The sequence below is a fragment of the Primulina tabacum genome, chromosome 13, assembly GCF_025594145.1.
Source record: "Primulina tabacum isolate GXHZ01 chromosome 13, ASM2559414v2, whole genome shotgun sequence".
Taxonomy (NCBI): domain Eukaryota; kingdom Viridiplantae; phylum Streptophyta; class Magnoliopsida; order Lamiales; family Gesneriaceae; genus Primulina; species Primulina tabacum.
The window spans coordinates 24,282,758-24,308,123 of NC_134562.1; the positions used below are offsets into that span (position 1 = coordinate 24,282,758).

Sequence of the window (25,366 nt, forward strand, 5' to 3'; positions counted from 1 at the left end):
ACGTAGTTCACATCACCATGTCAATGGATGTCACAGCTTTCCGGCACCCAGAGCTCCCCCAATAATATGAGCCGAGCCCCGAGTACGGGTAGCGTTCATCATGCACCCATTGTCGATGGAAGACAAGGAAATTATAAACAAATTTATAATTCCCCTTTTCGGGCTTGATATTAATTTTGAATCTTATTCAAAATGAGGGTTTTTAATTTTGAAAGGTCTTATCATTAATTTTATTTAAAAGCTCGCCATGTTTGATCGTATGTTTGCCGGATTCATGCAACTTTGTTATTATCATAATAATAACGCACATACTCATTATTTATAACATATCATGCATATATTATAAACAGTAAACAAACAAGGATGATCAATCGCCCCAATACTAATGGCCCGTGTGAGCTAAACACGGGCCTTGGTCCAATCCTAGGGAAATGCAAGGGATGCAAATGCAACTATTACATTAGCTTCCAATATTTACATGTCTTCGATCTTCATAATCATCATGGCCACCATCTTCCAATCTTGATCATCCACTATACTAATATTTACAAATAAATATCCATGGAAAATAGGGATACATCTCATGGGGGGTGGGAACGGGCCATAAACCAAGCCCACTTTATAAATTGATAATTATTACAATCATTCAACACAAAATATCCTAGCATACACCTAGCAAATTGGGCTTGGGCTTTTGATCATCTTTCATGCATAATATCACATATCATACACCATCAATTAATTATCACAATAATTAATTGATCCAATATTATATATCTTGATCCAATCACTAACCGCCACGATTATAAACTAAATTAACAAAGTATACAAACACCTTTGTCTACTTTCAAATTAATTTATTTATAACCGAATTTCTTTCTTGTAAATCACCATTTACTATAAATATTTAAAGTCCAACTTAAAATATTTATTTCATGAGAAAATATTTGCAACTTTTGTAATTTTAAACTTAAGGGCCCAAAAACTTATTTTTCACCAAAAACATTTTGGCTCATTCAAAATTCACAGATATGTTAGCCATCCAATGGCCCAACAACTCAAGGCCCATGACACTTTGATAATCCAAAACACTTTTGGAAACTCTAGTCGTCATCGCCGTCGCCGGAGCTCCGTCGCCGATTCCGGCAACAAAATTTTTTTTTTATTAATTTTTAGTGGGGCTGTTCAGGCAGCCCCTCGGGCTGCCCTAGCTACCCGAAACGGGCAGGCCCTCGGGCAGCCCGAGCTGCCCGAAGTTCCCCACAATAAGCCTCGGTTTTTTGTTGCAAAAAATACACTCATGAGGTTAGAAATCGATCTCAACATAATATCTTGTAATTGCTACACAAAATCGTAACCATAGCTTGGATACCACTTGAAAGGGGATCGGTTACGGTGACCAGAAGCGCAACGAAAGTTTAAAAATCGAAATTTTGCTTGGAATTTTCGGCCACCCCATATTTTGTGTAGCAAATACAAAAACAAACACATGTCATACATAGGGTGTTTGAGAGATATACCTATCAATCTTTAAAAGATTGATTGTGGCTCCAACTTTGTTGTTAAACAACAAAGCTCTTGAATGGCAAGAAGATCTACAAGCTTCCTCCTTGAGCACATCTTGCTCAAAATTAGGCCCACCACTTGCTAAGAAGATCCCCTCTTGTTTTGCACTAGAAAAACAAGAGGATTTTCAAAGAGAAGTGTGTATTTTTCTTCAACAATTGAATAGCAAAATGGAGAGAAAAATTTTGAGAGAATTTCCCACAAAATTTCGGCCAAGAGAGATGCTAGAATGGGAGTGAATGTTGTGTCTTGGTGTTGCAAAAAGCAAAAAGCAAAAGTTGCATGCCATGCAATATTTTATTCAAAAGTATTCACAACTCCTCACCTCCCAAGCATGCAAACCCTAGTGGGCTTGTAACATTTACAAAGGGCCCATGGACTTTTTAATTGTCTCAAACATATTTGAGTCCAATTAGACTTTACTTGATTTTACTCAAGCCCACTAGTTAAATAATTATTTCCAATTGGGCTCTACAAGGCCCAATGTTATTTAATTAATTCAACACTTGAATTAATTTGATTATTTAGACTCTACTAGGCCCACTAGTGTTTAATTAATTCAACACTTGAATTAATTTAATTTAGTCCATAATAATGTTTATGAAAATCACAATTTTCAAATACATTATTCACTTGGCCTACTTTTAATTTAGGAACACATTCATAAATTAAAAGTTACATTTCTCTCATAGAACTCATACTTCTATTTTTCTCTACGCTTATAAACTCATTTATAAGCCGTTCAACACATTGAACTATTTTTACTTCTCAACGGGATCTAGAAAGCTAGTACTTGTGTGGCCCTCAATGGTTCATTGATACAACTAGCTGTGGGTTCACATCTCCATGTGATTCGGACTAAACATGTCCTTATATGAGCATACCCCAATTGCTCCATTCTTACTTATCAACTCCTTGATAATAAGAACGTCAGAACTTAAGTCTGATAGTACCCAACCAATCATGTTAAACGCCTAGCAGCATCGCTTACATGATTCCCTAGGTATCAAATGATAGTGCCTGCAAGAACCATTCAATTATGGTTAGCGTACAGTACGGTCCCTTCAACTCATATATCCCGATCGATTCGACAACCATTGGTTTATCGAGAGTTGTCAATGAATCGATACTATGTGTCATGTCGTAGTTGCATCGATGGTGTAATCTATGAAACCCCTTTCATAATTACCACCATACTCTGATCAGAGATTTCAAACTACATACACATAGGATATCCATACCCGAAAGTAAGCGGTGAATCCCCGACTACAATGCATCGACTCCTATATGTTTCGACAAAACACCCAACCTTGCCACCTGATGACCCCCTAAAGAGTCGGTAAACAAGTTAAAGTGTAATTCTAGCACATAGAGTCTCAATGTTGTCCCGGATCATAAGGACTAATGGTGTACAACCATAAACTAGGACTTTTCACTCGATAAGTGAGAACCACTTGGAAAGTCCTTTATGAAGGGTTGTTCAGTGCACTCTACCAGGAGCACCTATCTGCATACTCGGACATCACAATGTCCCCTACCAATGAAACATGGTACTCACATCGCAGATACTAGTCTCGAACTCTAGCGGCCTATATCCTTCTTAGCGGCGGCTGAATCGACTAGGAACTGTTTAGAATATACAGTATTCCAAATATGAGTTTCATGATACTCATCATATGAGCATCTCATATTCTTTCTACTATTTGTATATTTAAGGGCTTTATCTGTGCAACTAGCATGGGTATACAGATAAAGATTTGCCAAAACAATAATTTCAAATATTATTAAAATAAAGATTGCTTATACATAGAGTTTCATTGTGAACACTCGGCCAACACTTGGCTCGACGGGCACCTACTCTAACAGTGGCAACCCACATATTAACTCTAAAGTTCATCTGTGGAAGAAAACGTACAGAACTTTGGTGACGATATTGAGTAAAAGTGGAGTAGGATGGAATGACACGAAAAAGACCAATGAAGCTTCAAATGACATATGGGAAGTACTAATTAAGGTATTTTTTTAAAAAAAAGCGTATAACTTTGTTCTTAAAAATATTGAATTGAACTCGGTTTATTTTAAAAAAAAATTGATAGGCAGACAACAATGTGTGTTCAATGAGGCACAAAAGTGGACCTATTACCATGGTTGGGGCGCAATCTTTGGAAATGATCGGGAAACCAGAGACAAATCTGAACACTTTACTACAACAGTTCAATATGTCCTTACAATGACACGTGAAGTACCTAATAACAATATAGGTATGAACCTTGAGGAATTGTTTTCTGTTGATGAGGGAGGTGCTGACTCAATGTCTGTATCTGTCACACCATCCTCCAGACCAACATCAAGTGCAAAATCAAATGGTAAGAAACGAAAGGAAATGGATGATGATGATGATGCGATAGTGGAAGCCATAAAAAATTTTGAAATCATCACCAAAGATACAATGATAACCTTATCAAACAATTGGAAACATAAAAAAGAAGTGAATGAGAAGATGTCTAATGCACAAGACAATATGTTAAAGGTGATGAAAACAATTCTTGAGTTGACCGAAGACGAGAAAGTTATTTTTATTGAGTTATTGGTGGACAACCACGCCAAATTATCACTCTTGTGTTTGGGTCATGCCGGAAGATTGAGCTTAGCGAGAGTTGCTAAGAGGAGGTTGACGTAATACCTTTTGACGCAACACTTTTGGGGTGATATTAAGTTTACATGCAATTAATTTTTGGAAGTAATGAACTTGTTTTGTGCATCTGGAACTTTCCATGCATTTTGTTGATTCATTTTTTGGGTGATAATAACTTTTCATTTAGTTATTTTTGTAAGTTTGAACTTGTTTTGTAATGAATTTGTTTCTTTCAATTTTGAAAACTTGCGTTGTTGCCCAAAACATAGTAACATTTGTTCATACACATTTTTTCAGTACAACAAGATTAACAAATTGTTCAAACACATTTTTTCATCCAGGAAGCCTAACATTTGTTCATACATATTTTTTCGGTACAAATCCAGGAAGCTTAGCATCAAAACATAGTAACATTTGTTCATACACAACCCACTGTGGCACACAAAAATAACAAACTAGTCTTGCCCACCTAACCATTGACTACATATACGACTATAATACATTGCAAAGTAATCAAAAGGGTGGTCACAAGACATCATTACTTACATAAGAAAATAACATGTTTACCCACTCGATTTGCCCGGTGTATCCATGATAACAACCGATACACAATTATCTCTTGCAACACGCTTCTTCATTAAGCCAGTTTTTACAAAACAAGCACGCTTCTTGGTTGGTGAATGCTTCATCATTTCTTTGTAGTATGTGTCAGCCACAAGGTCAAATGACTTTTTTTTGGCGGCTGTTTTCTTCAGTGAAACTAAAGCAGACACAATGAATATATTTTTGGTCTTTGATGCTTTTGGAGGTTGAACATGACCATCGATTTCTTTATCTCATAAGAGGGATATCACTAGTATTATGTACTTGCTTGTAACATAATCTTGAGAGTAACTTGGAAAACTCACATACATCTTTTTAGCTGCAAAAACATGAAAAAGGTGTTCTTTTCAGATTGAGAAATTGGGCAAAGCATATGCAACTCACCAATTCCCATCGGTACATAAGAATAAGCATTTATTACACGCAAATCTACCAAAATTAATGTCATGTCCTCTAAGATGTAGAATTTGATGGATTTGATATTGTAGGCCATATAGGCCAACCCCTATCCATATACACTCATTTTTATTAAATATATGACATATTTAAAATTATTAAATACCTTGAGTGAAAATCATGAATAATTAATCAGAAGTGCATTTAAAGCCTCTCCCATCAATCAAACAACTTGTTTTAAATAAGCGGGAAAAGTTTGAAGATAACAATTTTAACTTTTTCCCTCTGTTTCTTTCTCCACAAGGCAAGAAAAAAAACACGAAGTAAAGAACATCAACCTTAATCTGCCCTTTGACTGCAGCAATATGCAAGGTTGAGTTTAGATGAATTCATACACCAATTGCATCACACTAAAAAATCACAACTCATCAATGCTCCTGCACCTTCATCCATGGCCATTATTCATCCTCTGCACTATGGAAATTCATGTACAAGAAGTTATTCATGTAAGATCCAAATATACAATAACGTAACTTAACGGCATGCAAATCTGGAGAAAATAAAACTTGACTAATTAAATGGTTTTAGTTGCATAAATTTAATATGGTGTGCATATTTGCATTTTAAAGTGTACCTTTATACATGAATGCATAAAACTGAGTTTTAAAATTTATTCGAGACGCGATCGAGGAACGGAGACCGGGGACCATATAAGGGAAAATATTTTTACTAAATAATTATTTTTAATTGTTTAATGTGTGGTGTATTTTAAATGTAATTTTCGAAAATGAGGTGTTTTCAGGTGTTTTTATACGCCGAGTCGTATTTTAAAACGGTATTCAATTTTCAATGAAAATAAGGATTTTTTGAGAACTCGACTATTCTTTTCACAAACTTTCCTAAAAAATATATTTTAAATATTAAATAATGGGCTTAATGGGCCTATTATACTTGGTTAATGGACCTAAGCTTATATAATGTGTTTTAATTAAAATAAAAGGCCCTAAAACGCTTCCCAAACGCCATAACCACACGCCCCCTTCACCTAAATAATACTAGGACTCATTCTCCAGCAAGTGCACACACAACACGAAAACTTTGAAGGAGGAACTCATGATTTCTAAAGGAAAAATTCAACAAGGCCCTCTCCATCAACGCCTTTGCATCGCAAGACGTTTTTTCATGCGTAAAATACGTAAAGGCACGGCTAAATCTCTTTTTTCTCATCTATCACACCATATTATGTTTCTAATGTATATTTTCATGAAAAATATGTTGCCTTGTTATTATTTTCGTTTTATTGTCATGCCATGCCAAAAACTCTTGTTTTTATGATTCAAAACTCATGCTAAGGATACTTGGAGGGGCTGCCATGGTAGAGAAACCAAAAAGGATGAATTGTAGATGGTTTAAGGGCCTAGAAAAGGTGGCATAAGGGTTGCACCAGTAGGGACGAAGGCTTGAATGAAAATAGAGTCTTTAATGGCTAGGGTTCTTTGGCTAGGAGTCCTTGATGGCCCGACTTATAGCTGCTGTTAGGGTGTGTCCAGGGCTGTAGGATGGTTCAAGGGGGGCTGCATGATGCTAGGTTCGAAGGGCTAGGTTATCGCGTGAGGCAAGGGGGGAGCTGTGCATGCCTTGGGATGGGTTTGAGGGGCTGTGGGTTTTAGCCTTCTCAAGCTTGGTCCAGTAGGGTCCATAGGGGTCCAGTAGGGTACTAGAGTGGTCAACTAGGGGCTGGTTGTGGTGGATTAGGGTTAGGGCCGACGGTTGCATGGGTAGATGGCTAGGGTTTTCAAGTTAGGGCAAGGAAAATTTAGTAGCTGGTTTAGGCTTGTCCAATTGTTTAATGGGCTTGAATTGGATTGTATATGGTTTAATTAGGTGTTAATAGGCTTTGGTTCAAGTTTGAGAAAGTTTGGTTAATTTTTGAGTCCATACGAGTCAAAATCCGGTTGTACGCCTAAGTTGTGAAAAAGAATTGGGAAATTAATAGAGAAGCTTAAGTTTACGTCTAAGAAATATTTATGAGTGTATTTTAAGGTGATAGATTAAGTTTGGAATGATTTGGGTCGTTGTTTTAAGGTCTAAGGATAAATTGGGAAAGTTAGGGTTTCAGAGGCAAAACAGTTATTTCACATCGGAAAAATGTTAGACGTCCTGACAGTGACCCGAATGATGTAATAAATGTTAAAATGTTTATTTCAAATGTTAATAGAATTTTATGATGAGACGTTAAATCTAAAATACATGTTTCATGTTCGGTTTAAAAGAAAAATGATTTATATGTGCTTGAATTTTTCATAAGTGATGGAAATATGAAAGGTTGAAGGAGGTGAATTGATTGTGACTAATATGATGATATGATGATACGATGATATGTAAGACCAATAATCAGTTGACGGGTGAGAGTGTCATTGAAGTCCCCGCCGCAGGTACCGTTGTAATACGCAGATGGATCCATCGACCTACAGCTAATACGAAAGTTACAATTGAGGATCTGAATTCAATAAAAAGAGAAACATATACATATATGATGAAAGAAAATATAATATGATATGTTGAAAGGAAAATGTTAAAGTTTATGTTCATGGAAAGCTATTTTATTAAATGTATTGTCATTGTTGTTTGTGAATGCATATGTATTACTTGTTATCATAATTAAGGTTTGCTGAGTCAATAGAATCACTAGGTGTGATCGATGCAGGTGAGCTTGATGTTGATATTGATGGTTGAACAAGCTGGACTGAAGGTTCACACAACCCGAGGAACGTCGCTAGTTTTTCACAAATAAAATTATGTTTATGATTTATGATTACTTAAAGATTTTTATGACTTATGATACTTATGAGAGGATGTTAGAGTTAAGTTTATTTTTGAAATAATGCTAGTTTATGTTGGTTGACGTTTACGATTTTATGCTTTGAATTACTTTCTTTTGGATTTTTAAAATTAGGTTGGTTGGGTTATTTTTAAATGGCACAAAATAGTTATATTTTAAATGTTTAATGTTTCGGCCGAATGAATTAGAAAGAAAAAAAATCTAGTACTTTTTAAGAAAAACGAGTAGTTTTTGACGTTTAAGTTCAAATCGGTATATGATGAATGTAAAAATAAATTCTAAACATCAGCAAATGTGAGCATGGAGTTCTTATTGTCATCTTACCATTGCTTCATTGCATCCTATAAAGATGGGGTTACAACTGAATTTACATTCAACGATGCAGGTAAGAAGACAAACCTGCTGGACATATAAAGTAATAGTGTCTGGGTAGGGTTGAATGTTGACCACCAGCTTGACGTACACTACAAGAAAAACGCCAAACGACAACCCGTTATCGTAGGCACTGTTACAACTGTTGTAATTGGCAGTGTTGTTGAAAGTGTGTTCTACGAACCGTTGTAGTAGCTCAAATTAGTGACGGTTTTTGAAATTGACGATTAATTAGCGATTGATTATGTCTATACCGTAGCTAATTTTAGCGATGGTTTTTGAATAAATTGTAGCTAATTAGCGACAGTTCAATTTATACCATCGCTAAATTTAGCGACAGTTAACGATATACCGTCGCTAAATTTAGCGACGGTTTAGAGTAAACCATCGCTAATTAGTGTCGGTTTTCAATTAAACCATCGCTAATTAGCGACAGTTTTACAAGAACACCGTCGTTACTTAGCGATGGTTTAGACATAATCTATCGCTAATATTTTAAGTTAAATAAAAAAACACTTTTTAATTTAATAAATCAAAAAAAAAAACTTGATATCTTTTTAAGCTAATAAAATTCATAGTCATAACTAACACTTATAATTTAACAAGAATTGAAGCGAAAAAACTTACATAAATCGAAACTGAAATCATACAAGAGAGAAAAATGTATGGTAGATGGGGAAGGTGTGGAGAAAATGGACCGAAAACGCGATTATTTATATAAAAATTGACAATGGTTTTTGGTAAAACCGTCACTGTTATGTTCTAAACCGTCGTCAATAGCGACGGTTTAATCAGAAACAGTCGCTATTAGCGACGGTTAATAAACGACCATTGCTATTGGCGATGGTGTTAGTTTAAACCGTCGCTATTTTAAAAATTACGATGGTTTTCATAAAACCGTCGCAAATTTTAAAATAGCGACGGTTTTTGTTAAATCATCGCAAATTTAAAAATTTTTACGGTTTAGTAAAACCGTCGCAATTTTTATTAGCAACGGTTCAAAAATCGTCACTAATAGCGACGGTTTGTGTTTAATTTGTCGCTATTTTAACAATGCTTCACTAAAACCGTAGTCGTTTCTCCAAAAAACACGTTAATCCACAACGGTTCACGAAAACCGTTGTCATTAGTCCAAAAAAACACGTTAATCCACAACGGTTTTAGAAAACCTTTGTCTTTTGTCCAAAAAAACACGCTAGTAGACAACGGTTTGTCATTGACCCCTAAAAACACGCTAAAAGACAACGGTTTTCTAAATGATTTTTTAAATGAGTTAGATAACTATATATATGTGGTTAAATTAAATTTTAACCCCTATAATCGTTTCCTAAATACAGCAACTCTATTAAACCAAAGAAATAGTAAACTATTTTTCAACTTGTAGGGAGAAAATGACAATGAATTCCTTAACCACCGAATACCAGAAAAATAAAAGTTGAATAACATGTACAACCTACTTCCATTGAATTTGCAACCCAATTCGGTTGTTGTATATTTCAAAATTTGTTTTTCAACATACTTCTACAAAATCTCACATAAATGAAGAAATGTTCATAAAAGAAGAAAAACTTACATTTTATTAAAATTACTCACATTCAAGTGCAGCTGGAGATCGAATTTCCTTCCGCAAAATATGTTCTCATTTACATATTCTCGCGATTTCGACCGAATAAGAACCTGCACAATCCAATTTCACTCGTTCGTATGTCGGATTCACCTGTAATACTCAAGATCCAGATATTTTTTACCACAATTTGTAGATCTGATGCTGCACGGAATTCGGGTGACCAAGTTATTATGAGAGAATATCCACTACTTTTGCGTCCACACCAGTAAATCTCGGGGTCGCCATCTACGTCACGATATGAGGTTAGTGGTGTCGGGAGATACCCGAGAAAAAATCCTCCAACACTCAAGTTAGCAAACGCCTCAAATATGTAGTCACAAAAGCTAGAGACTTTTGGAGCATGTAATGAGATAATGTGAATGTCCCCATAAAATGGAGAGATAGCTATTATTTATAGACTTCCATGATGGGCCATGGGCTTGAACCTCATGGGCTCTCTATTGAGCCTATTTTCTTTAATTAATGGCCCATACCAATCTTTACAACCTTAATCAATTTTTAATTATGCCAAACTAATATTCATAAAAATAAGAAATTTTCTAGACTAATACCCATCAAGATCGATGCAGATCTCTTCACGTTTTTGTCGGCTAAGGTTTCTGTCAAGATAGTACGCGAAGAAAATGTACAGAGAGGTAACAAAATTACGTATGAAATTATTAATTAATAAATAAACAAATATATCAAAGGGTATTTTTGGTAATAAAAATAAAACAATTACTTAATCATACTCTTAAAAATCAAATCAAACACTCAATTGTTTTGAACACATTTTACAAATCCTCATTTATCATATCTTTTTTCATTTTAAATACTAATCATTCAATAATCCTATCATTTGAATCAAACGCAGCGGTAAAGTTGATTAGTTTAACATAACTAACTTTGCTGTTATTGTTCTTCTGTAATAAAACAAAAATGCCAATATGCGTGCATTTATGCATAAATGTTAAATATGAGGATAGTAAAGACAAAATCGATCCCTATTATAATGAATTATGAAAATTGTAATATTTTCCATGTTAATATTTGATAATTACCATATTATCCATATTCTACACATTAACATCACTTTGGTTGTGGGGACCCGGATGCTAATCATCTTCTTAATCGTCATTGGGATAAATGGATCAATTAATTAATCTGGGTCTAAAATTTTTTTTTAAATTGCGGAACGTAATGTAGTTCAATCTAATATACATATCAGTATAAAAGTACAAGTTTTGTACAACAAACATCGAACTTAACTAAGGTTCAACAACTAAATGTCAAGTGCTGAATCCTATCTACAGCAATGTCAAAGTCCGTAGTTTCCACTCTAATCACGATCTCTCATCATCTCCTCGACCCTGATCCTGTCCCACCTGTTGCCATGCACACATACAAACACGACAACAGCCGAATAACTCCGGTGAGAATAAAATCTCAGTATAAGCAATGTATACATGCGATGCATAAAATCATATACAAAAGTATAAACCATGTATTAAGAACCTGGATCCTAATTTATGACACATTAGTGAATATAGACAAAACTCTCTAACTCGTCATCTCCGACTCGACTCATCTCTAATCTAGGGATCCCGGTTCCTGGACATTAACACATATATCGAATCTCAGCGATAGGAGTCGATCCGCCCCTAAGCAATATCGATATAAGTCAATAATCCAGTGTCTTGGCATATCCGCCACAGACTTGGCATTTCCGCCAAAGCTATCCTATGACACTGTGCAATGGGCCAATGACCACTCTATCACTGTCTGGTCCTTCTGTCAATGACTCTCGCTCAATAGCTATCAGCTATTCTCTACTTTCTATAAATCAATAGATTAATCATATCAATGTCAAACAATTGCAATAAAATAGAGTATGTGGTTTTAGGGAAACTAGAGTCCAATCTGACTCAAGTTACTCTCCCGGTTAACATCGACTTATACCTTTCGTTCGTAGTCTTAGTCTGAAGAATTGGAAATTCTGAATTCAAGACTGTCTCTGTCAATCTGAAATGGCATATCGAGAATAGTAATATCAACATTCCATTCCCAATTTCATATTAAATCCGATCAATCTGAATCTAATTCAAAATTAACAGCATAACGGCACAATCCCGATATCTCCGTCAATACAATATCAACAGATATCCATTACAAATCATAACCAATATCCGATACAATCCAGAATCAGTCAATAATCCAAAGCTGTTCAATTTCCAATTAATATAATCAGAAAATTATAACAATTCCATAATCAATCTGTTCTTCGATCTGACTTCGATTCTACGATGTCTAACATATCCAGAACACCATATAATGATCAAATAATAATTTCTCCAATATCATAATTTCAAATGATAACAGAACTCAATAAAACTTACGTTCAGTTGTAGCTGTCGACGAGAGAATCACGGAACTGTGCTCGGATCGAAATTCTGATAATCAGATCTTGAAAAATCAAATTCTATGTTGAAATGAAGTTTGAGGGAATTTCAGAAGATGTAGCTCTCGTTCTTGCTGGAGATTTGATGGAATGAAAGAAATAATATATATCAAAATGCATGGTGAAGACAAGTGTCCCAAAATCCCCTTAATTGCACTTTAGTCCCTGAAATCTTCACTATTTGCAATTTGGGTCCTCACAAATCTTTTTAATTCAATTTCAATCCTATGGCATTGTACAACCATGGAATATGACTCAAAATTCTAAAATTCATAAATTAAATAATCTCGGATTAAAACGATAAAATCTCGGGCCTTACAATTCTCCCCCTCTGAGACATGATTTCGTCTTCGAAATCGTAGGCAGTCAAATCATATCAGATAAGAAGATATAACAGAAGATAAAATAAAAGACTCACATCAGTGAAATAACTCTGGGAATTCCTGTCTCATATCTGATTCAGTCTCCCAAGTAGCTTCCTCAATGCCATGACGAGTCCACTGGACTTTCACAAGAGGAATAATCTTCATTCTGAGTTGTTTTTGTTTACGATCAATAATCTGGATTGGTTTCTTGATGTAACTCAGAGATTCATCAAGTTCTGCCTCGTCTGGCTGAATAATGTGAGAATCATCAGGGAGATACTTCCGCAGCATAGATACATGAAAGAAATCATGTATTCCAGATAGAGAAGGCGGTAATAGCGAGTCGATAGGCACGATCTCCTATCTTCTCGAGAATCTCGTACGGCCCAATATATCGTGGAGACAGCTTCCCTTTCTTGCCAAATCTGACAACTCCTCTGAAAGGTGAAATCTTTAAAAATACTCTGTCTCCTGCCTCAAATACCAACGGTCTACGTCGAACATTGGCATATTTGGCTTGTCTGTCTTGAGCTGTCTTCATTCTCTTCTGAATCAGCTTCACTTTTTCTGTCGTATCTCTAATCATATCAGGTCCAAACTCAGATACCTCAGAGATAACATCCCAATACAAAGGGGATCTGCACTTCTTACCGTACAATGCTTCAAATGGAGCCATCTCAATACTCGTCTGATAGCTGTTATTGTACGAAAACTCACAAAGTGGCAATGCATCTTGCCAACTAGTGCTAAAATCAAGCACTACAGCTCTCAGCATATCTTCCAGTGTCTGGATAGTCCGCTCTGACTGTCCGTCGGTCTGTGGATGATATGCAGTACTCAGATATAACTTCGTACCTAGAGCCTGCTGCAAACTCTGCCAAAAGTACGAAGTAAACCGAGGATCATGGTCTGATACAATCGACTTCGGCACTCCGTGCAATCTGACCACTTCTCTGACATAGATTTCAGCCATTTGGTCATATCTATACGTCATCTGATATGGAATGAAGCATGCTGATTTGATCAATCTGTCAATCACGACCCAAATCGCATCACAACCTCTGAAGGAACGTGGTAACTGCGTCACGAAGTCCATGGAAATGTGATCTCATTTCCATTCAGGAATCGATAAACTGTGCAGTAGACCTCCTGGTTTCTTTCTTTCCGCTTTCACCTGTTGGCAATTCAGACACTTGGAAACAAATTCTGCAACATCAGTCTTCATCTGTTTCCACCAAAACTGTCCTTTCACATCATTGTACATCTTTCTGCCACAAGGATGAATGCTAAAACGACTGCTGTGCGCTTCTGCCAGTATCCGCTGTCTCAATTCTGAAATATTCGGCACAACAATACGATTGTTCATATACAATACATCATCACGTACCTGATACTCTGATCGATGATCTGATCTGGCCATCTCAATTGAGTTCTGTACATTCTGATAAACTTTCTGAGCCGCTTTAATTTTCAAAATCAGCTCTGGTTCGACTTGAATAGCATACAATCTCAGAGGCTGACAATCTGTTTCAAATGCTAATCCAGACAAACAGCAATCTTCTATCAAATTTGAAACACCTATTGTCGATAAGGACAAAGAACATACCTTACGACTCAGTGCATCAGCTGCTGCATCGGACTTTCCCGGATAGTACTTGATTTCACAATCGAAATCTTTCAGCAAATCAAGCCATCTTCTTTGTCTCATATTCAATTCAGACTGTGAAAACAGATATTTCAAGCTTTTATGATCAGAATAGATTTTGAATTTCTCACCGTACAGGTAATGTCGCCAAATCTTCAATGCAAAGACAATGGCCGCCAATTCAAGATCATGAATTGGATAGCGAGTCTCATGTGGCTTCAACTGTCTCGAAGCATAGGCAATGACATGCCCTCTCTGCATCAACACACAACCCAACCCTCTGTGAGAAGCGTCACAATATACCACAAAATCACCAGTACCTGATGGAATAGTCAAGACCGGAGCACTGGTCAGTCTTTTCTTTAGCTCAAGAAAACTGGACTCACAGTCTTCAGACCATACAAACGGAGCATTCTTCTGAGTCAACTGAGTAATAGGCTTGGCAATACTCGAGAAATCTTTAATAAATCGACGATAATATCCTGCCAAACCCATAAAGCTGCGTATCTCTGGTACAGATGTCGGTCTCGGCCAATTGATGACAGCCTCAACCTTACTAGGATCAACTAAAATTCCATCACCAGATATGATGTGACCCAGAAATACAACCTGTCTCAGCCAAAACTCACATTTCGACAGTTTGGCATACAATTTCTCAGCCCTCAAAATTTTCAACACAGTTCTCATATGTTCAGCATGTTCCATCATATTCTTCGAATAAATCAAAATATCATAGATGAATATAATCACAAAATCATCAAGATATTTCTGAAACACACGGTTCATTAATCCCATAAACACAGCTGGAGCATTTGTTAAACCGAAAAGCATGACAATAAACTCATAATGTCCATATCTGGTTCTAAACGCTGTCTTCGAGATATCAGAATCTCTGACTCTCAGCTGATAATTTCCAGATCTCAGATCGATCTTGGAATAAACAGATGATCCCTGCAACTGATCAAACAAATCATCTATACGAGGCAATGGATATTTATTCTTTACCGTAGCCTTGTTCAGTTGCCGGTAGTCAATGCAAAATCTCATTGAACCGTCTTTCTTCTTCACAAACAACACTGGAGCACCCCAAGGAGAAACACTCGATCTGATGTAACCCTTGACCAGTAAGTCTTCTAACTGCTCTTTCAATTCTTTCAATTCAATTGGTGACATTCTGTACGGAGCTCTAGAAATCGGATCTGTACCTGGCATCAATACAATGCTGAAATCTATTTCTCGAATCGGAGGCAATCCCGGAATCTCGTCGGGGAAAACATCTGCAAACTCGCATACCACTGGCAAATCAGCCAATGATGGGCTCGATTTCAGTAAATCAACTGAATAGACAAGGAATCCCTCTGCTCCTTTCTGTAACAATCGAGTCATAGATAACGCAGATATCAAAGGAATTCTAGATCTAGAACCCTTACCGTAAAATTTTCACTCTTCAGCCATCTCAGGTCTGAATCTAACAATCTTATGGAAGCAATCAACGGTAGCTCTGTACTTGGTCAACATATCGATACCGATAATACAATCAAAATCAGACAACCCAAGTACAATGCAATCTAACTCAATCTCATGCTCATCATACCGCAGTATACAAGATCTAACAGATGTCACTAATATCAAACATGTCCCCAAAGGAGAAGAGACAGATACTACAGCATCTAGGGACTCAACAGGCAATGCATGCATCAATGCAAATCTCTCAGAAATAAATGTATGTGATGCACCAGTATCAATCAATACATAAGCAAGATAACCAGAAATAAAACAGTTACCTACAACAACATCATCAGGTGCGTCCTGAGCCTGCTCCTCTGTCAAGGCAAATACTCTGGCCTGCTGTCTAGGAGGCTGGCTAACAGTCTGGCTTCCTCCTGGCCTCTGCTGTGACTGGGTCGATGGTGCTGGCTGAAAAGAGTGAACAACTGATGGTCGTCTCCCTGTCTGAGCCACTGATCCAGATGACTCTGCTCCCTGGAATCCCTGGGAACCTCTCTGGAGAGAAACTCTGGCAAAATGTCCCTGCTGTCTGCATATACGGCAACTGACAAACACCCCTCGCCACTGTTCTGTGGAATGTCTCCCTCCACAAGTGCTGCAATAAGCTCGTGTATAACTCTGGCTCTGACCGGTCTGTTTCGAGCCACTAGAACTGGATGAACTGCTTCCAGATCTCTTGAACTGTTTCCCTCTAGCTTTCAACTGATCTTTCCTTCCACTGCCATTGTCACTCTCAAATCTGGGAGGAGGTTGTGGAAACTGAGCTGAGGATGGTTGCTGTGGTCTCGGTGCTGGTGCGACATACGAAGCTCCTTTCTGTCTAATCAGACCACCTTCGGCTCCCTTTGCTCTATTCAAGGCATCAGCAAAGTTGTTTGGTCGTCCAGTGTTCACCAATGTAAAAATGTCAGGATTCAGACCATTGCTAAACTGATCAGCAACAGCTTCTTCATTCTCAGCCACATGCGGAGCAAATCGCAACAATGTAGAGAACTTGGCCACATACTCCTCAATGTTCAGCTGACCCTGTCTCAGATTTGAAAATTCTGTCCCCTTGTCTTTCCTGTACGATACTGGGAAGAATCTTTGATAAAATTCAGTTTCAAAGACATTCCAGGTAATAGTTGTGGGGCCCTTAGCTCCTAATCGTTATTACAATGCACTTTGATTAGGGTTAACTAATTACAGCGAAAAACGAGTTTAAAATTTCTTTGCAATGAGCCTGAAATATTTCTTCTATAATTTAAATACTAAAATAGTATTTCATCTCACATCATAAACATGCCCACACGTAATCAAAACCAATCATATACAACAACTAATATCCTCGGGACATGCCCCGGTATATAAATACATATACATATATACTGGAAACAAAACATAAACCTCAACTCAAAATGTGACTTCCCTCCAGAAGTACCCTCTCCGGTCTCCCGATATCCTGGAGTACCTGCCATTGTCCACACACAAAGACAACAACAGCCCCCCTTGGGGGTGAGCAAAGCTCCGTATGGAACAACCATCATATATATACCACAAGTATCTAAACAATGATATATGGTATGCAATGCATGTATGTCGTGAAGGTATCAGGTCAAATGCTCATCCACTGAGCACATGTCAGAATCAAACGAATCGCTATCAAATCAATGCTCGAGCTGGCACACCGGCCTCAATAAGGGATACTCGTATGATAGCGTCGACAAAGCGCCATCAAATCCCAAATCTCATATCCAATCATCGGGGCCATAAATGTCTATGTTTTTAAGGGTCATATAATACCAAACATAGCATTGTGTTCACAAACCCCAGAATCCAATCAAATCATATCAGGGTATCCAAGGATCATAGCTCAACGTGCATGTCATGTATCGATGTATGCATCAAACGATGTGTGTTAACAAAACATTTATTTTATACATCGATATTCAAATCTCAATATCATGTATGCCACATAAACTCAACAATTAAGGCATATAGACACATATTCTCAATCCAATCAGTCAAATCAATCCAACATATATCATATAATACAGATACTTGTCATATGTTACCCGGTCGCAACATACCTCAATTCTTTGTTTCCAGTTGATGTAGCCTGAAGATATCGGTATAATACTTTATCTACATCAATAACATACTCATTCCAATCATTAACATACTCCAAATCATTAATATGAGTTTCAAATATCTTTTGAAACTTCAAAAATTCATATCAAATCCAAATCAGATCATAATTCAATTCCGACTTCGAATATGAGTTTATTGTCGGTTATTCTACTACATATAGGAAATTCAACTTCAAATACATGCTATTCCAGCACTTTGATATTTCAAGCTGCTGGAACCAGAAGAAAATTACCTCAGTCAGAAGCCCTCGACGCGAAGATCACAAATATATAATTTGTTTCGTGTTTAGACAGCGTTTCGAAGTCGATTCAGAAGAAAGAAATCGAATTTCCAACTTTTCTCTCGAAGTTATCGAATAAAACTGAAGAAGAAAAGAGGAAAAAGAGTTACTCTTATCCTCATCGCTATCGCGCTCGGGCGGTAGAATTCTCGCGCCCGAGCGCGAGATGTTCTGCCCCCGTGTATGATTTGTGCCGCGCTCGGGCAGTCAAAAGTTACCGCTCGGGCGCCGCAAGTTCTGCCCGAACACTAAGTTTACATACCTTGGCGCTCGGGCGGTCATTTTCTACCGCCCGGGCGCCACATGTTCTGTACAAATATTGATTTTTGTACTATATTGACGTCCGGCTTCTCCACTCGAGCTCTTACAATGTCAATTCATAATCAACATTTATTTTCTCAATTCATTGTCATGATACACATCAAATACATAATCACATGATAATTTCATACATTATCGATAATCACATAAGATTTACGATAATACGATACACGGTCCTTACAATAGTCGTACCTCGATGCTCCAAAGCCCTCTTTGTCGTGATCCACCAGTTCTTTGCAACGTCATGCAACTGGTGCCCAATCAGTTTCACTCTCCGCTAATCTGTATAATCCAATGAGTCAAATAGCATCTCAATGTCATCTAGCCAACTCTCGCAATCAACTGAAGTCTCAGTACCCTTCAGAGTCGGTGGATGGAACGACTGAAATCTCTTCAGCAATGTTTCCATTGGTGTTGCTGTCACATCCATTGGAGGATTCGAAGTACTGCCCTGTTCTGGGATTCGTCGAGGAGGCATATCTGATTATCAAAAGGGTTAGCAACCAAATGCGACAAACATGTTTCAGTCCTCCTCTGATCATCTTACTGCTGATAAAGAATTGGTTCTGATTCATTCTCAATTAATACACATTACCAATAAAATCAGCTAATTCAGGTAAACATGTATTAAAGCAGTAATACATGCTAGCAATCACAAGCAGGAAAGAAAACTCAATCTACCCCGATCACTAGCTTCTATCTCAATCTAGAGGATCTATCGCTCTGATACCACCTGTTGTGGGGACCCGGACGCTAATCATCTTCTTAATCGTCATTGGGATAAATGGATCATTTAATTAATCTGGGTCTAAATTTTTTTTTTAAATTGCGGAACGTAATGTAGTTCAATCTAATATACATATATGTATAAAAGTACAAGTCTTGTACAACAAACATCGACCTTAACTAACGTTCAACAATTAAATGTCAAGTGCTGAATCCTATCTACAGCAACGTCAAAGTCCGTAGTCTCCACTCTAATCATGATCTCTCATCATCTCCTCGACCATGATCTTGTCCCACCTGTTGCCATGCACACATACAAACACGACAACAACCAGATAACTCCGGTGAGAATAAAATCTCAGTATAAGCAATGTATACATGCGATGCATAAAATCATATACAAAAGCATAAACCATGTATTAAGAACCTGGATCCTAATTTATGACACATTAGTGAATATAGACAAAACTCTCTAACTCGTCATCTCCGACTCGACTCATCTCTAATCTAGGGATCCCGGTTCCTGGACATTAACACATATATCGAATCTCAGCGATAGGAGTCGATCCGCCCCTAAGCAATATCGATATAAGTCAATAATCCAGTGTCTTGGCATATCCGCCAGAGACTTGGCATATCCGCCAAAGCTATCCTATGACAATGTGCAATGGGCCAATGACCACTCTATCACTGTCTGGCCCTTCTGTCAATGACTCTCGCTCAATAGCTATCGGCTATTCTCTACTTTCTATAAATCAATAGATTAATCATATCAATGTCAAACAATTGCAATAAAATAGAGTATGTGGTTTTAGGGAAACTAGAGTCCAATCTGACTCAAGTTAATCTCCCGGTTAACATCGACTTATACCTTTCGTTCGTAGTCTTAGTCTGAAGAATTGGAAATTCTGAATTCAAGACTGTCTCTGTCAATCTGAAATGGCATATCGAGAATAGTAATATCAACATTCCATTCCCAATTTCATATTAAATCCGATCAATCTGAATCTAATTCAAAATTAACAGCATAACGGCACAATCCCGATATCTCCGTCAACACAATATCAACAGATATTCATTACAAATCATAACCAATATCCGATACAATCCAGAATTAGTCAATAATCCAAATCTGTTCAATTTCCAATTAATATAATCAGAAAATCATAACAATTCCATAATCAATCTGTTCTTCGATCTGACTTCGATTCTACGATGTCTAACATATCCAGAACACCATATAATGATCAAATAATAATTCCTCCAATAACATAATTTCAAATGATAACAGAACTCAATAAAACTTACGTCCAGTTGTAGCTGTCGACGAGAGAATCACAGAACTGTGATCGGATCGAAATTCTGATAATCAGATCTTGAAAAATCAAATTCTATGTTGAAATGAAGTTTGAGGGAATTTCAGAAGATGAAGCTCTTGTTCTTGCTGGAGATTTGATGAAATGAAAGAAATAATATATATCAAAGTGCATGGTGAAGACAAGTGTCCCAAAATCCTCTTAATTGCACTTTAGTCCCTGAATTCTTCACTATTTGTAATTTGGTACTCACAACTCTTTTTAATTCAATTTCAATCCTATGGCATTGTACAATCATGAAATATGACTCAAAATTCCAAAATTCATAAATTAAATAATCTCGGATTAAAACCATAAAATCTCGGGCCTTACATTGGTGCACTATAAGAACAATATACGATTTAATAAATCTCATCCCATTCTTTATTTGATTCATTTTACAGGGAAACCATAAGCTCGTTACAATGTCCTATAACGTTCAAATATTTTATTCTACCATCTTAGTTCTCTTTAAATGTCAACTTTTTATACTTTCTACTGTAGATAAAGGAGGATGACCCAAACTCGATTTTTTAAAACTCTAGATTGATGAGTCTATTTGTTTGAGTTCGGCTTAAAATCTTCAGACTTATTCGTGAGCTATTTGAGTTATTGTTCGCGTATTAAAGTTCGAGAGCTTGAAATTTATATATTTAATATGTAATTATATAATAACAATAAAGTTTTAAGGCTCGCAAGTAACTCTTGCGCGTGACTACTATCGAACAAAATAATTTGAGCTTGAGTTCGGTTAGAACAAAATTTGACAATATTTGAGTTTGGCTCGAGTTCGATTAATTCGAATACGAACCAAATATTTATCGAACTGATTCAAAAAATTTACGAACCGACTCAATTCGTTTAATACCGTATTTGTAACAATCCCACTTCAAATACTCGTGACTGAGTACGCCCATGGAATTTTTATTGGGCTTTTAAAAATGGTGCCCAATATGGGGTGAAAGGTGATAAATTTACAAATTACAACCCTCGTTTATCAAGGGCACCGGCAACCGACCCATCGCCAGCAGAAGGGCGTGATGGAAAAGTTTCGAGAATTTGTCATGAAACTTGCGGAAACTTGCCCAAATGCGCCATCAAATCCAGCACAAAAAACCGTTTTCCAATTTCGCTTGAACCAGTGGTTTTCTGAGCATAGAACTCCTGATCATCCTCCTTATTCTGCGGTAACCTTCTCGTTTTGAACCTTTTGTGTGTGTGTGTGTGTACTAGTGTTTGTGATAATGGGCTTATCCGTTTTGCGTTTCGTTTTCTGTGTGTTTGATGTAAGATTCATGGACGTTGATTTTGTGCATTTTCCGATTTGTTTATAGTGAGGGCTTTGTGAGTCTGTTAGAGGGGAAAAAAAGATTTTTTTTTGTTGATTTTATGTTCATCTGTACGTGTATGTGTGTGTATCATGTATGTATGCATGTGATGTTTTATGCTTTCTTGAATTCAAACAAACTATCTTATTTTTACTTGTTGCTTATTGTATATTGTACTCTTGAAATTGGTGTTGCTTTATAGAATTATGCATTTGCTCACATAGGATGCAGAAGTTGAAACTTCGCTATGCTGCACTGGACAAGTGTTAGCAAGTGTGGAAATGCAAATTGATTAAAATTCTGCAGAAAATGTTGAAGCAATGGTTTTTGCTTGATGTTTGTATAAGCAGTTCTATTTGCCACCTTTTCAAGTAAATTTTTAGAACTTATCTTCTTTGGAAACAGAAGAGGCGTCATTTCTTTTATCATGATGCATGTGCCTTTGTAGAAGTCATAGGCAGTTTCCTTTTGCTCTTTGCAGCCCTTGAAGAGTTTTAGAGAAGTTGCAATCATTCTCTTAATCTAGATTGATTCAAAATTTTGCAAAATAATAAATATATAACCGAAGCATTGATTATATTTGATTCATTTCTGGGGATGTTTTGATTAGGCTCATTCAAGTATTTTTCGAGTTGGTCATTTTTGAAACATCTTCGTTAAAAAGATTCCATTTTTGTTGGTTTCTTATTGGCGATTTGATTGATGACTAGTTGTGCATTTTTATTATATCCCTCTTACTCATCGGGAGTATTATTTAAGTGAATGATGCTAATTTTTTGATACTTTGCCCTACCCCATGTGTTAAATGTTTTCTGTAAGTATGAAGGATCAAACATCTAGGTACCATGTGTGGCGTTGATTTACTAATAATAACATTTTTAGTAACCATAAGAATGAATCAAACAACCATGGTTCAGAAAGGTAACGGAATTGTTTTAGTTCTATGTAGTCCAAATCTTTTTTAGCTATCTTGTTTTATTTGTCATTTATTGGATCACTAGAAAATAGTTTTTGACACAAAGGATCTAACCAATAATCTCCAGTTCTTGAATAGGCATTCTCCTTGCTTTAAGTTCCCTTGGAAAATTAACTTTTTGGGAGATTAAAATTATTTTGCAGAGGCTTAGAAGTTCAAATATTTCCATTGCTGTCAATTGGAAAGTGTGTGCGGCTACACATGTTGCAAACATTTTTAAACTGTACTGCATTTTTTAATTGGAAAAATTGGGGAGCAATATCTGGTTCATTTGTTTGTTTCATGTATTTTTCATTTATTAGCTTTCCATTATAAACACAAGTGTATCTCTATGAAGTTTTTGTTACAGAATGTTTCCTTTAACCTCACAGATGATAGAAAGGGCTCTTAGAGAGTTGAATGAAAATAATGGTTCTACTGAAGACGAGATATCTCAGTTTATCGTAAAAGAGTATGATGCTTTACCATGGGCACATTTGACATTACTGGGACATCATCTTGGAATACTTTGCAAATCTGGCGATATTGTACTGACTCGGAGCAAGAGATACATGCTTGCTGGGGAAAATACCTTTCGGACATCAAGCACAAAAGGTAAGAAGAAAAAACGTAAGAGAAAATCGAGGTGGGCATGGGAGAGAGATGGAAACAAGAAGCGGAAGACAAGAAATCAACCAAAAGGCAACAGTGTTGATCGTATCGAAGAACATAAGGAAGCTGATGAAAAATTAACTGAAAATGATGCAAACAGTGAAAAGAATCAAAATGAAGGCTCGATGGCAGTTAATGATATGGAACACTCTAGGGATATGCCACAAGAACTTGAAATCAATCCATCAGAAATTATGAATGGTCAAACTTGTGGTGCAGGTAAAGAAGAGAAGCAGGAAGAGGGGCAAACTAACGATAATCAGCGGGAAGTTTCAAGTCCTGAAAGGCCTCCCGGTTTTGAATCGATCATTGTTCAGAATTTATCTGATTCTGAGATTTTCTTGAGAACTTGTCTTTCTTCACAAGAACAAAGCGTTGTGATTGGAGAAAGTGAGCTTGATTTACCCATTGATGGTGAGAAGCTGCTCGATTCGCCTAGAGAACCGTCAGTACACAAATTATCAATATCTGAGAACTTTTTCGAATTTACAAAGCTCTCAGAGGTGAAGCGCTCTTCTGAGGCACATGAAATGGCTGTGGCAGTGCAAGAGGGGAATCCTAAAAGTGTTAAGGTGCATGAGACGGTGTTCAATACGTCAGTTGCTTCTTATAGAAGATGCACAAATTCCAAACATCCTAAAGAGGAAGCAAGGTGGCAATCTGGAATAGAATCAGCATCAGTTGAGGATATCTCTATATCAAAACGTACGGAAAGACAGCAGAGACGTTGGAGCCTTCATTCACCTAAAGCAGTGAATATCATAGGACCGGATATTTCTCCAAATTCCGTTGATCAGTTGAAGCTATCAGATGTGGAAATGCCTCAGGATCAGCGAGAGGAATCTGTCTCATCTCCAAACCCTGAACAGCATTTGCTGCACGAGAAGCCACATTGTGACCTTTTAGAAGCAGATGTTTTGGAAGCAGTACAGTCTGTTACAATTGAGAACAACCCTAAAGAAATAAAGGTATATGGTCGGAGAACAAAGACATGACTTGAACAATTACAAATGCCATTCCAATTGTGCCCATGAACTCTGATGTGGATCTATCCGAGCCAAATGCCATGGTAGATTCTCAAAACACATCTATGAATGAACATGAACCTTGAGAGCTGCCACAACCATCACCAGAACTGCTGCAACAGAACAACAATGCCGATGGAGATTTCGTCGACAAATCTGCATGTCATCATATTTGACATTGGCAAGAGACGAGTAATTTACTCTCAGTTGGAACAGTTTACTTTCACCCTCTATTTTTTCCTTTCAGTTTTTGAAGTTTTTAGCCGGAAAACCCGAGTAGAAAATATTCTCAAGGCACAAGATGTTTAGTTAGTCTTTCAATGTCAATGTCAATGTCAATGTCGCCCTCGTGTTACTAGTGTTCTTCCCTTTCAGTGGAAAACCTCACCGTTTCATTTTCATAAATTAACATGGAACGATGCTCTGGAGGTAAAATATGTGTGATTCGTCAATCGTTGGCATCTTCCGGTTTTATCAAGTTCGTGTGTTTCTTGGTTCTCTAGGACTTCATAAGGTTTGGCTATAGGCTCTAATCACATAACTTGCTATCAGATATGCACAAAAAATTCTCTTGATA

The 25,366-nt window shown here is 36.9% G+C and overlaps 1 protein-coding gene across 1 annotated transcript; it reads left to right on the top strand.

Annotated features, from left to right (window-relative positions):
• Positions 1–21,760: 21,760 nt before the first annotated feature.
• Positions 21,761–25,366, top strand: LOC142523085 (uncharacterized). Its single transcript, XM_075626731.1, has 2 exons — positions 21,761–21,996; positions 23,485–25,366. The coding sequence occupies exons 1-2, from the start codon at positions 21,850–21,852 to the stop codon at positions 24,757–24,759; spliced, it is 1,422 nt and encodes a 473-aa protein (XP_075482846.1). The 5' UTR covers positions 21,761–21,849; the 3' UTR covers positions 24,760–25,366.

Excerpts from the sequence above, each read along its gene's own strand:
- LOC142523085 (XM_075626731.1), top strand. The coding sequence starts at position 21,850 with ATGGAAAAGTTTCGAGAATTTGTCATGAAACTTGCGGAAACTTGCCCA. Across the intron at positions 21,997-23,484 it reads ATCATCCTCCTTATTCTGCG|ATGATAGAAAGGGCTCTTAG; the intron begins GTAACCTTCTCG and ends TTAACCTCACAG.